We start from the raw sequence: 12,642 nt of genomic DNA, 5'->3' as shown, positions 1-12,642 counted from the left end.
AAGGATATAACCTTAAAATTTCTGCTAGTTTTTTAATAACACAATTTAACAAGCTTCCCAAAGAACAACAATATGAACTAACCAGTACCACCCGGAGCTCGTTTCTCTAGCTGCATATGTATCAGAAGATGGCCTAGTCAGCCATCAGTGGAAAGAGAGACCCATTGGTCGTACAAACTTTATATGCCTCAGTACAGGGGAACGCCAGGGACAAGAAGCGGGAGTGGGTGGGTGGGGGACTTTTGGGATAGCATTGGAAATGTAAATGAAATAAATACCTAATTAAAAAAAGTATTCACACACACACACACACACACACACACAAAGAATATATTTGAAAAGATCTATTAATTGACAGATAAATGTGTATATGGATAAGCAGCTTTATTAAGATGAACAATTAGCTTGAACTGAGAAGTTAAGAGAAAATAATGCTGCAATTTGTTATTAATTTAATAAAATAAACCAAGCTGATAAATAATGCAAGATATAATTAAGGTGTCATACTTTCAGCACTAAATTTATACTGAACTGCACAATGGTTGCTATAAATTGGTAGACTTTTTCTACTAAAGATAATCAACCTATTAAAGTGTCCCATATGATTTGGTGATTTAGATTAATTATGCTCATAATTGGAAAAGTGTTTTCTTAGTAATCTTGTTTCTAGTTAATGGTAAATATTTGCTCAAGATTGCTGTTGTTTGATTCCCTGAGGCCATGCATTCAGACTTAAAACACACTCTTTGATCTCCCAATTTGGCTTCAGAGCCTTACTCACATCGAGGACATTTTTATGCTGACTATTATTCTTTAATAATGAATAAAATTTTCTTGGCTTTTCTAGTAACACATTTTAAATAGGAAACTCTTATGGCTTAATTTCAAATTAGTTGACTTTAGTCAAACTTTTGTAAAATTCATTGATTTTATAATTTACTGGACTGTCTACAGAAACCATTGATAAATGAGCCTACAGAATATTGTTGGTTTTGGATGGATATGTGAAACTCAAAGATGAAAGTATATTTTTGTTAGAGAAGGAGCTCTGTGAAGCTAGTGGCAGTGACGCCATATGATTCATCTGAGATTTATAATACAAGGTACTGAACTATTTATTGCATCTGTAAGAATCTTGACTTGATTTTGGTCCATGAGTTTTATTGATGCACCATTGGTGGAATTAAAATGATATTAATTAAACTTTCAATTTTAAAATACTTTAACTGCATGAACACATAAATGATTCTCATAGAGACACTGCTAATTTGATAAATAAAAATTATGTGAAGTTAGAATCCACTCAAGAGTGCATGTTGAGTAATTCTTGTATTTCCCCTTACTGGGATAAAATGAAAAGATTAAAAACAATGAGCAATAGATGACATGTTGCAGTAAGTTATAGCTGAGAGCTTAGGAATAATCATAACAAAGGCATGGAAAACATTCTTTTTAGTGTGTCTCTGCCAGCGTGCTTCCATTTCCGGTTTCTTAATTGTACCAACAGTATTTATAAGTTAATAACTGTTAATAGTTCCACATTGGTTTCTCATGTATTACAAATTCTAAGCAAACTCAGGAAATGAAGACATAGAGAGAAAAAAAAAGTTCATGTTTTGTGGCCATTTCACTGAAATGTGTAATACAATATTTATGGCTCTACAATTAAAAATTTAAGATACATCATAACATAATAACAGTAACAACAATGATGTTGAGCTAGTAATTCCTCATTATATTTTCATGTGCAAAGAAATGGGGCACAGACCTTAAACAACTTGTTGGAGCTAAATATGAATAGTTTACTGAGGCACAATTTTAATCCATTTTGACTCAATCCAGTCAAAGATCTTACAGAAGTCCTATCTGTACATAGAAAACAACTCAGTACATGGCCTATTATTAAAGCTTGAGTGGTAAGCCATATTATGTACATAACAGAGACAAGATTATTGGATAGAATGATCTTAGTTCTAGAACAAGTTAATTAAATATCAAATTAATGCAAAAAGAAGAGAGATGGCTCAGATATCCAAGATCTCAAAATGTATTATATATGAAACAGGAATGAATTTAAAATATTTACATATTGAAAAGTATAGTATGTACTATAGTATGTACTGTTGAAAATGTAGTGTTTATCTACAAATGTTATGATTTTTCAGAAGTACAAGGAAAAGCTGTAGAAAAGTAATTTGACTTCTAAATGTCAAATTCCAAACACTGTAAAATGCTGAGACATTTAAAGCCAGTCCAAAAATAACAAGTAACCTAATTTTAGAGATTCAGCCTTGCTAGCAAGTACTAAGAAATCTAAATATTCTAAGATTGCAAATGATTAAATAAGAGTTTGTGCTTGACGATAAAATACGGTATGAGATATCACATTCATGAGTGATCTTTGTCTAAGCATTGCCAACAGGAGACTCCATACCATGCCGAATCTTGCAGAAGGCAATTTTAATCCAAGAAACAAGAAAGGGGAAAAAACAAAAAACAAAAAACACTGCATATGGCTTAATACACTAAAGAAAAAAACAGGACTCTTTGGTTTGCATTGTATAAAATGGTGGTTTATATTATACCTCTGTCTTCCAAACCAGTAAGGTCTCCCTAAATAATTTAAATTAACATTTATATTTAAAAATTAACTCTTATATTTTTGGTTGTAAGTCTATTCTTTAACTGCCTAGCCATTTTGTTCAATCATATAAGCAAGTAAAGATAAATATGGCTCTCTACCTTGGTATTGATGATTTCTGGCAAAGATGAGTGAGTATTGAAAATGATTTAACCTTGCAAACCTACCTTACATTAAGAGAGACCATGGAGTATTGATTATTATAGTATAGGCTAAATTGTTACTAGTCTTTATGTCTCAAGATGTTAAAATTTTGCATATGGCACTAGATTTATTTGCAAATTTCAGTATTTTTGCATTTTGTTTATATCGTTATACTTTAAAACAATTTAAGATTCTATACCATATCACTTTCCATGCATATACTTTTAACAAGATGTACAAGAATCTATGTAATTTCTTTTCTTTTAGTTAGAGTTTTAATGTTTGTAACTAATAGTGAATACACTTTCAATCTAAAAAGCTTCCACATAGATTCAGGAAGACAGAAACACAGAAGTAGACAGTAAAACTCAATCATCATACTACGAATAAAAGGATTTTTAAAATTTTCAGGAAAATCTGAAATATTCTTTAAGAGTTATTTGAGGCTCTAAAATCATTGTGAATATTTGTATATTAACAGTTTAGTTTAAAAGCTGTATTACTGTGCCAATATCATCAGAGAAAGTGGTTTTAAGACTTAGTTGGCTAAATGGAATTTCTATGCAGTTTGGAGTGTAGCCTATTGCTGAGTGATAAAATTAAAGTGTTTTAACAGGGTTGTACATGTCTTCTCAGTGTATTTAAGTGAGATGATGTTTTACTCCTACTGATCTAAGAAATAATCTGTGATTAAAAACCAAGCCATGTTCTTTTGAAATACCTGTTGGCATATGCTATATCATAAATTAAGATATATTCTTCTGTCTCCCTTCATAATATCCACATCTTCCACTATATCCTGTTGCCTGGAATGGGCTCTCTGATTTCCCTATAAAAGGTTCCAAATGCAGCTACAAGTGAATCAGAGTACTGGAGTCGTATTTGTCTTCGTGGGATTCTCAGAGTATCCGAATTTACAGGTGCCTTTATTCCTGATATTTTTGATCATATACACCATCACTGTTTTGGAAAATCTAGGAATGATTTTGGTCATCAGGATCAATGCTAAGCTCCATACTCCTATGTACTTTTTCCTCAGCCATTTATCCATTGTTGATCTTTGTTATACCACTGTGATTGCCCCAAAACTGTTAGACCTTCTGATAACAGAGGACAGATCTATGTCCCTCAAAGGATGCATAATCCAGTTTTACTTTGGCTGTGCTTGTGTGGTTACCCAAACCTTCATGTTAGCAGTAATGGCCTATGATCGCTTTGTGGCCATTTGTAACCCTCTGCTCTACACAGTGGCTATGTCTCATAAACTCTGTGCTCTCTTAGTAACTGGAACTTACCTATGGGGTGGGCTCTGTGCCACCACACTAACATATTTTCTATTGGCATTATCTTACTGTGGATCTTCCATCATTAACCACTTTTGCTGTGAGTACTCTGCCATAATTTCTGCAGCCTGTTCTGATTCTTCTCTCAGCCAGATAGCATGCTTGTTAATTTGTATGTTCAATGAGATTTGTAGCCTCCTTATCATCATTGTCTCATATGTTGTCATATTCACCACTGTCATCAAGATTCCCACTAAAGGAGCACTACAAAAAGCTTTGTCCACCTGTGCCCCACACTTGACTGCGATCTCTTTCTGCCATGGATTTATTCTCCTTCTATACTGTGTGCTCAAGTCAAAGAGCTCACTGCTTCTTGTTAAGATAGTCACTGTGTTTTACAGTATGGTCATCCCTATGCTTAATCCTCTTATTTACAGCCTAAGAAATAAGGATGTAAAAGAGACTGTGAGGAAGTTAATTCATATGAAAATCCTTTCTCAGTCATTATAGATACACATACTACACTTATACACACCGCTAAAATAATTTTCTTAATTTCTTTTTGCATTGAATTCCTAATATTAAAATAATGAAACAAAAAGTAAAATATTTTTAGAAACTGTGGGAATGTGTGTGTTTGAATATGTGTGTGTGTGTGTGTTTGTGTATAATAGTTACATTATTCCCTATAAATAACTTTATAGAGAATGGAAATGATGATGTTATCTTTGCATTTAGAGGGCTAAATCATTGTTCTCTGATGATGTTCAATTTAATTTAATTAGATTTTGTATTTCGCTTTCATTTTTACTCACCTTTTACCTTTCTTTTTTCTTATTATATAATTCTTTTCCTTTCTCCATCCTTTATATTCATCTCTCTTGTTTGCTTGTTTGTAATTGTAACAGCATAAATACTGTTACATTCATATCAGAGTACACATGGGTGATAATTCCCTTTGTTTCTTTCTCCAGCAAACAATAAAAAAAATATTACTTCCAGTTACACTTAACAAAGTTCACATGATCAGATTTAGTGCCAATTTTTCTATCTTCCCTCACTAAGAAAGAACTACACCGTGGGAATTATAGCATTTATAACTTTTCATTCAACCACAGTGTCTAACTTCTGGTTCAGAGATTATAAAAGTTATTTTTGCCTATACACCTGAAACTTATACATTCAAAAGCATCATGCTTTTTACATACTAAGGCTAGCCAAAATGTTATAGATTTTTGTCAGAGCAGTATTTATGTTATGTGAAACACCACTTCCCTTTATATGGCTTTTAATACATACCTATCTATACTAAAGCTTTCTTGTACTATTTCCTTTTGGAAGTACTTCAAAGACATATGAGTGTCTCCTTCTGATTTATTTCCTCTACTGTTACTCTTCATAAACTGCTAATAAATCTAATTTTGAGTATGGAGCCATTTCCTTCACATGGATGCACCAAGCATTTCTTCAATGGATGTATGTTATTAAAGAATATTTTATCTTTAATTACTTTATTATGTCACAGTGTGGGTTTAGGCATGGAAGTCAGAGATGTTGTTGGATACTTTGGAAATTGAGTTACAGTCAGTTGTGGGCTGCCCCGTGTGGGTGTTGGGGCACAAAGTCACATCCTTTGTAAGAGCAATATGTGTTCTTAATCCTATCTCTCTAGTTTCTGGGTACATATGTCAGTTACTAGGTACATACATGTTGACAGAGTTGAGCTATGGCTAATTTGTGGTGATCCTTAATCATCATTTCTAAAAAGTTATAGTGACTTCTTTGTCAGTGTCCCTCTCTTAAGCTACTATTGATTCTTAAATACCAATGTGCTATTTGCTCACATGATCCTCTCACAGGACTATAGTCACAAAATACTACTGTAAGCTTGATGGCACTTTTACCATATCTTGTTCTGAATAAGGCATGACACAGTAGAATGTTTTATTTCCTTCTAAATCTTGAATAAAATGCATTGCCTGATTTTTTTCTCTCCCAGCCTGTGTTTTTATTTTTATCATCATCCTCCTGATTTCAGTGGTAGAAAGGTATACCACAGTGCACAGGTCTGCCACCTAATTGTCTCTGGGATTTTCATAATACCAGTCTTTTCCATCCTGTTTTCCTTCTGAAGTTTCAAGGCTTGAAGAAGGTATCCTCTGTCTTTGTTTAACAGATTATCAATGGACTACAACTGAAGAACGAAGGATGTAAGAAAGATAATCAATTGGTGTAGTAGCATAGCACTTTAGGACTTTTATTTGTATAGTAACTGTGGTATTGCTTCATATCAAGTCATCTCATCAATGTAAGAGACTACATTCATTAACATATCATTATCACATTATTTTACATTATAGTAATTACAAGGACTAAAACCACAGAGGATTTAAAGGGAACCAACAAATTAGATATTCTAATATGAAGATCTGCTTATCCATTTCTCAATGCAGATCACCATTCATTTCAATTTATACCTCATGAAATACCTTGAGATACCTACCCTCAAATACATATAACTTTAGTTGTCAATATTAAACCATCACTTATTTCTGTACATTTTATAGCTGTAAAACAGCCTTTACTGAAGTTAATTAGAAAAAGATATTTCACTGAATAAGACTGTTAGTGATTATTCTGTATAGATATATATATATACACATATATATTTAAAAGGTGATTTCATGCTAAGCATCAGGATTAAATGTCCCTAAAGATACAATACCATACACTGACACAGCTTGGAAGTTTTACATTACCAGATACGGATTCCTTCCTATAAAGTGGATCCCAAATCTAATTCTATAGGGGTGGATTACCTCTAATATAGTTATGTGTGTATTTCTGTCTTCTTCTACATAACAGACCCATGAATTACAGTGTCAGAATTATAATTTACACTATATCTACTAGCTACTCTTTTAAAATTTTGGGGTTTCAAAATATAAGGTCTTATGTGGTAAATACAGTTCATTTTTATTGTTATTTCACCACCCAAAACATTATTTCTTGTTCAAAATATTATTTTATTTATATGTATATATTATTTGGCAGAGCATTTAGTCAAATGCATTAGCATCTCTGATTTACAGACTCCCAGATATTAAGTAGGTGATATGTAGCTATATCTAAAGTACATGATTTTTGATACATTAATGTTTATTTTTTAAAAACTTAGAAAGTTCTAGTTGCATCACTTTGTTATTAAATCATTACTAAAAAACAAATTGCAGCATTTCTTTTGGAAGTAAGAAGCAAGAATTCAGAAGAAAAAAGACTAAGACTTACAATTCGTAGTAGAATGCAAATTGCAGTACATTACATTTTACCAAGATTTTGATATCCCAAAAGATATGAATTATGATTAGTAAGTGATAGTAGAAAAATATAATCATTTAGTTACGATAATTAAGTAGACTATCAATGAGAAAGAGATTTTCCAATCAAGTCTATGCATGCATATCTCTATTTTCCAAGCATTGAGAACAGAGAAATTTGTCTCTTCATTAATGTGTGCTAACTTAAAAATGTGCTTGTTGAATTTCAAGTATAAAATCTATATTTTAATCCAGAAAGTTATTACTACCTTGCTTATTATTTTATAGTTTAATACCCAACCTCAGATTAAGTAGATTTTGAATAATCAGCTAAATTGGAATTAAAACAAAGGTTCTTGTTGTTGGTGGTTGATTGGTTTTAGTTTCTCAGTTATTTTTAATATCTTAGAAATTCTGCATAATTATTTCTGAATATGAAGGAGTAAGCAAACCATATGGCAATATATTGCATTATAAACTTTTGGTCACCAACTTTCTGACTGACTCCTTGACATCTTTGTTTCTGAGACTATAGATCAAGGGGTTTAACATAGGGATGAAGACGGTATAGAACACTGAGGCCACCTTGACCATGAGCCAAGAACTCTTTGTGTTAGGTACACAGTAGAGAAATAGAATTGTTCCATGGAAAATAATAATGGCAGTCAGGTGGGAAGCACACGTAGAGAAGGCTTTACTACGGCCTCCAGTGGAAGACATCTTCATGACAGTGATGAAGATGAAAACATAGGAAGTAAGAATAATAATTAGGCTGCTTATTTCATTAAATGAGGCAGAGACAAAAATAATTTCCTGACTAATGTATGGGTCACTGCAGGATACAGCCACAATAGCAGCATGCTCACACACAAAATTATTAATTATATTAATCCCTTGAAAGGATAATCTCAGCAAAAAGTAAGTAAGTGTCAAGGAACAGATTAAACCCCAAGAGTATGAGGCACCCACTAAAATGGAACACAGCTTTGGAGACATGGCAACAGTGTAGAGCAGAGGATTACACACTGCAACAAATCTGTCATAGGCCATCACTGCCAGCATGTACGTTTCGGTCACCACAAATGTACATGCAAAGAAGAACTGTATAATACAGCCTGAGAAAGAGATGGTTCTGTCTTCTATGATCAAGTTTTCTAATAGTTTGGGTGATACAACAGTAGAGTAACAGAAATCCACAAAGGAAAGATGACTAAGGAAAAAGTACATGGGGGTACTGCGGAGCTTTGTATTGATCCTGATGATGCCAATCATACCCAGGTTTCCCAGTACAGTGATTGTGTATATGGTCAGAAACACGAAGAACAGGGGCAGCTGCAGATCCGGGTATTCAGAGAAGCCCAACAGAATGAAGATCACTGAATAAGTCTGATTTTCTCGGTCCCTGAGTTGAAATAGAATAATTGAGAGAAGCAATCAAATAATAGGCTGACAAAAAGTATTTGGAGGTTAAAAGATTACTCATAAAGAACTATATATATATTTTTTCCAGTAGTTTCAATAATTTAAATTCAAAACACAAATTGACATAGTATAATAAATGTTTTTTAAATCATTTGTTGTTTACTATTATGTATTTTACAATGAAATACAGTTCACAAGATTGAAGGTGAAACAAACAGGCATTAGATGAAATCTAATCATAAAATTATAGAATGTGATATTCCCTGCTGTAGCAGGTATAGTGGAAACTACTGGTAAATCTAAAAATATATCTTAGTTATACAAAACAGCAGTCACAGTGATACTTGATATCATCTAATTTTCTAATTATTCAAAGCAATTTTAATTATGAAAAATGGAATGAGTTATTTCTGCATGTGCTACATTCTTCCAAATTGTCTCAACTACTACTTACTACTATCTAATTATGTTTTCCTTAGAAGTACATTAAAACTATTCAATGACCCTAATTCAGTATAAAATTACACTATTACTCAAGATAAAATTAACACTATTACACTTAAGATAAGAATGATATGTCTGTGTGCCAAGATTAAAAGCCCTACAGTTTTCACTATATTTTGATTATCTTCTTTGAGGTAATACTAGACTTGCGTCCTTGATATAAAAATGACATTAACATATATGTACAAGTTTTCTTCAACTATTACTTTAGATTTTATTCATTCTATCTACTGAATTTACTATATCCTGAATACACTTACATATTTCAGGCAAATTATATTCAGTCCAAATTTTATAGTTAGACTTTTAAAAACTTGACCCAAATCGCTGTTCTTTCTCCTATCCTTTTTTTCTCATAAAATTTGAGTAATGTATGGTTGATTATTATCCTACCAAGAACAAATATTGCTTCAGCAAGTTCTGACACATCTTTTCAACATACTTAACTTTAGGGCTCACTTATCAATCATTTTGCCTTGGGAAATGTCAGTAATCTATTGTCAGTTGTTGATGGTTCAATACCCTACATACACAATGTGCATATGTATCTGTAATAAACAAATTCATTCTTTCATTTCTTATAAGTTACATCTTGGCTTTTCTCATTACATTTCCTTTATGTTTTAAATACCATACTGAGTATTTTAGAAACTACAGAATTATAAAATATAATTTATATCCTTAGTTTTTCTATGAGATTATTATGAGATAACATATACAACATGACTTTTAATTGATAAAAACTGACTGCATATATAAAGAAGAAATACATAAGTACCTATTTACTAGAAATATTGGCCACATAATAATAACAAATACAGTGGCACACATGATGGTAAATTTATCTAGTTAGGATGATTATCATAAATGCTCATCATAGTAATTATAGTTACAGCTAAAATTTAAAGCCTGAGAAAATTAGGGTCATATGTTATTTTTCTTATAAAATAAAATAAAATAAAATAAAATAAAATAAAATAAAAGAGTTGAATAAACTCACCACAAAGCAGAAATTTCTGATGTATTCATTTAAGACTTTTATAAAAATGATAGGCTCTAGGACTGCCTCTGCTAGAAATTTTATTTATTTTTAAGGATATAATACAAAATGTGGGGAAATATGGGTTTTACTGTATATGTCAAAGAATACTTTAGAAAAAAATAACTTCTACTACATAACCTTTATGAAAACATCTCAGTGATACTTGAAAGAAAGGGTAATAAAAAAACCAGAACCTTAGCATCAAACTGTGTCCCACATTTATGTCATAGATACCTCGGGGATGTGAACCCTAGAGAATGCAAATGCAGAGTTTCTCTGGAGGCCTAAATCAAACAATTAGATGAAACAAAGCCCCATGTGATATTTTGTTTGTTTGTAATTTTATCTAAACTTAGTAATACTTTCAAAGCCATGTTTAATGTTTTAAATATATAAATATTTTATAAGATATCAATATTCTTTAAACTTAAATATATACAAATAGCTATAAAAATCTATAAAATAATATATAAACTTAAGACTATCTTTCATGGTACTAGAAGGCACCATTCATGTTTCCAAAGAATGAGAGAAACCAACAGTTCTATCTAGCAAACCTTCTTGAACCACAACAATGACCAACAGAGTATTGTAACTCTATGAGTAGAGTAGTAGCATGTATACATTTCCAGTACCCAAAAGTTCTTTAATTGGACTTAAAATTGCCCCTCCCCCTAGCAAGAGGGAAATCATGTCTTGCACTGGAAACTTAGATAACTAAGTACTCAATGTTAGTGAAAACATGGATTTTAGAGGATAACCTACAGTACCATTTCACTAAAACAGCATAATCTGTTACAAGATTTTAAATATGTGTTCTCATACCCACAGATAAATGTAGTTTTCACCTGTAATAAAGAAAAACTCTTTGCCATAGTTGGAAACCACCACAGAAAATCATATCCAATCAATATGTAGAGTTATGGAACTCAGTTTGCTGATTTCCCAAGGAGGTCTGCCTTAACCACGAACACAGGATGAATTCTCTAATCAGTGACAGAGAGGACCTGCTCTAACCAGAGATCCAGGAGGCCTGGCTAAGCAGAGAAGGCACTGTTTGACTCCCAGGACAAACCTGTAAAGCTTGACTGTTTGACAGCCTGCTCTAACTCAGGTCAAACAGCTGTACTTGCTTCCAAAGAGATGTACACCACTCACAGACCCCCAGACCAATTAACACCAGAGATAACCAGATGGCAAAAGGCAAGTACAAGGATATAAGTGATGGAAGCCAATGTGATTTGGCACCAACATAACCCAGTTTTCCTACCACACCAATCCCTGGATACACTAAGAGTCCCAAAGAACAAACTTCTGATATAAAATCCCATCTAATAAAGATGATAGAGGCCTTTAAGTTGGGTATACATAACTCCTTTAAAAAAATAGAGGAATTGTATCTTATATCTTGGGTATCCTAAGTTTTGGGCTAATATCCACTTATCAGTGAGTACATATTGTGTGAGTTCCTTTGTGATTGTGTTACCTCACTCAGGATGATGCCCTCCAGGTCCATTCATTTGCCTAGGAATTTCATAAATTCATTCTTTTTAATAGCTGAGTAGTACTCCATTGTGTAAATGTACCACATTTTCTGTATCCATTCCTCTGTTGAGGGGCATCTGGGTTCTTTCCAGCTTCTGGCTATTATAAATAAGGCTGCTATGAACATTGTGGAGCATTTGTCCTTCTTACTGGTTGGGACATCTTCTGGATATATGCCCAAGAGAGGTATTGCTGGATCCTCCGGTAGTACTATGTCCAATTTTCTAAAGACCCAACAGACTGATTTCCAAAGTGGTTGTACAAGCTTGCAATCCCACCAACAATGGAGGAGTGTTCCTCTTTCTCCACATCCTCACCAGCATCTGCTGTCACCTGAATTTTTGATCTTAGCCATTCTAACTGGTGTGAGGTGGAATCTCAGGGTTGTTTTTATTTGCATTTCCCTGATGATTAAGGATGTTGAACATTTTTTCAGGTGCTTCTCTGCCATTCGGTATTCCTCAGGTGAGAATTCTTTGTTCTGTTCTGAGCCCCATTTTTAATGGGGTTATTTGATTTTCTGGAAGTGGATGCTCACAGTCAGCTAGTGGATGGTTCACAGGGATCCCAATGGAGGAGCTAGAGAAAGTACCCAAGGAGCTAAAGGGATCTGTAACCCTAAAGGTGGAACAACATTATGAACTAACCAGTACCCCGGAGCTCTTGACTCTAGCTGCATATGTATCAAAAGATGGCCTAGTCGGCCATCACTGGAAAGAGAGGCCCATTGGACACGCAAACTTT

At 33.1% G+C, this 12,642-nt stretch overlaps 2 protein-coding genes across 3 annotated transcripts; one reads left to right on the top strand and one right to left on the bottom strand.

Moving 5' to 3' along the window:
• The first annotated feature begins 3,063 nt into the window (after positions 1-3,063).
• On the top strand, positions 3,064-4,578 carry LOC110289050 (olfactory receptor 1165-like). Of its 2 annotated transcripts, XM_085830025.1 has the most exons (2): positions 3,064-3,079; positions 3,644-4,578. In XM_085830025.1, the coding sequence occupies exons 1-2, from the start codon at positions 3,064-3,066 to the stop codon at positions 4,576-4,578; spliced, it is 951 nt and encodes a 316-aa protein (XP_085686151.1). The 2 variants fall into 2 exon arrangements, with proteins under 2 accessions (XP_085686151.1, XP_021010916.1); XM_021155257.1 differs by lacking the exon at positions 3,064-3,079 and having other exon boundaries at positions 3,631-4,578.
• Positions 4,579-7,856: 3,278 nt separating this feature from the next.
• On the bottom strand, positions 7,857-10,340 carry LOC110306539 (olfactory receptor 5D3-like). Its single transcript, XM_085830022.1, has 2 exons — positions 10,312-10,340; positions 7,857-8,787 (listed from the first exon to the last, which is right to left on the bottom strand). The coding sequence occupies exons 1-2, from the start codon at positions 10,338-10,340 to the stop codon at positions 7,857-7,859; spliced, it is 960 nt and encodes a 319-aa protein (XP_085686148.1).
• Positions 10,341-12,642: the final 2,302 nt, after the last annotated feature.

Source organism: Mus caroli, unplaced genomic scaffold (assembly GCF_978045245.1).
Source record: "Mus caroli unplaced genomic scaffold, Mus_caroli_1 scaffold_2, whole genome shotgun sequence".
In the NCBI taxonomy this organism is placed as follows: domain Eukaryota; kingdom Metazoa; phylum Chordata; class Mammalia; order Rodentia; family Muridae; genus Mus; species Mus caroli.
Note: the sequence above shows the minus strand (reverse complement) of the source record. Positions and strands in the feature narration are given on the sequence as shown.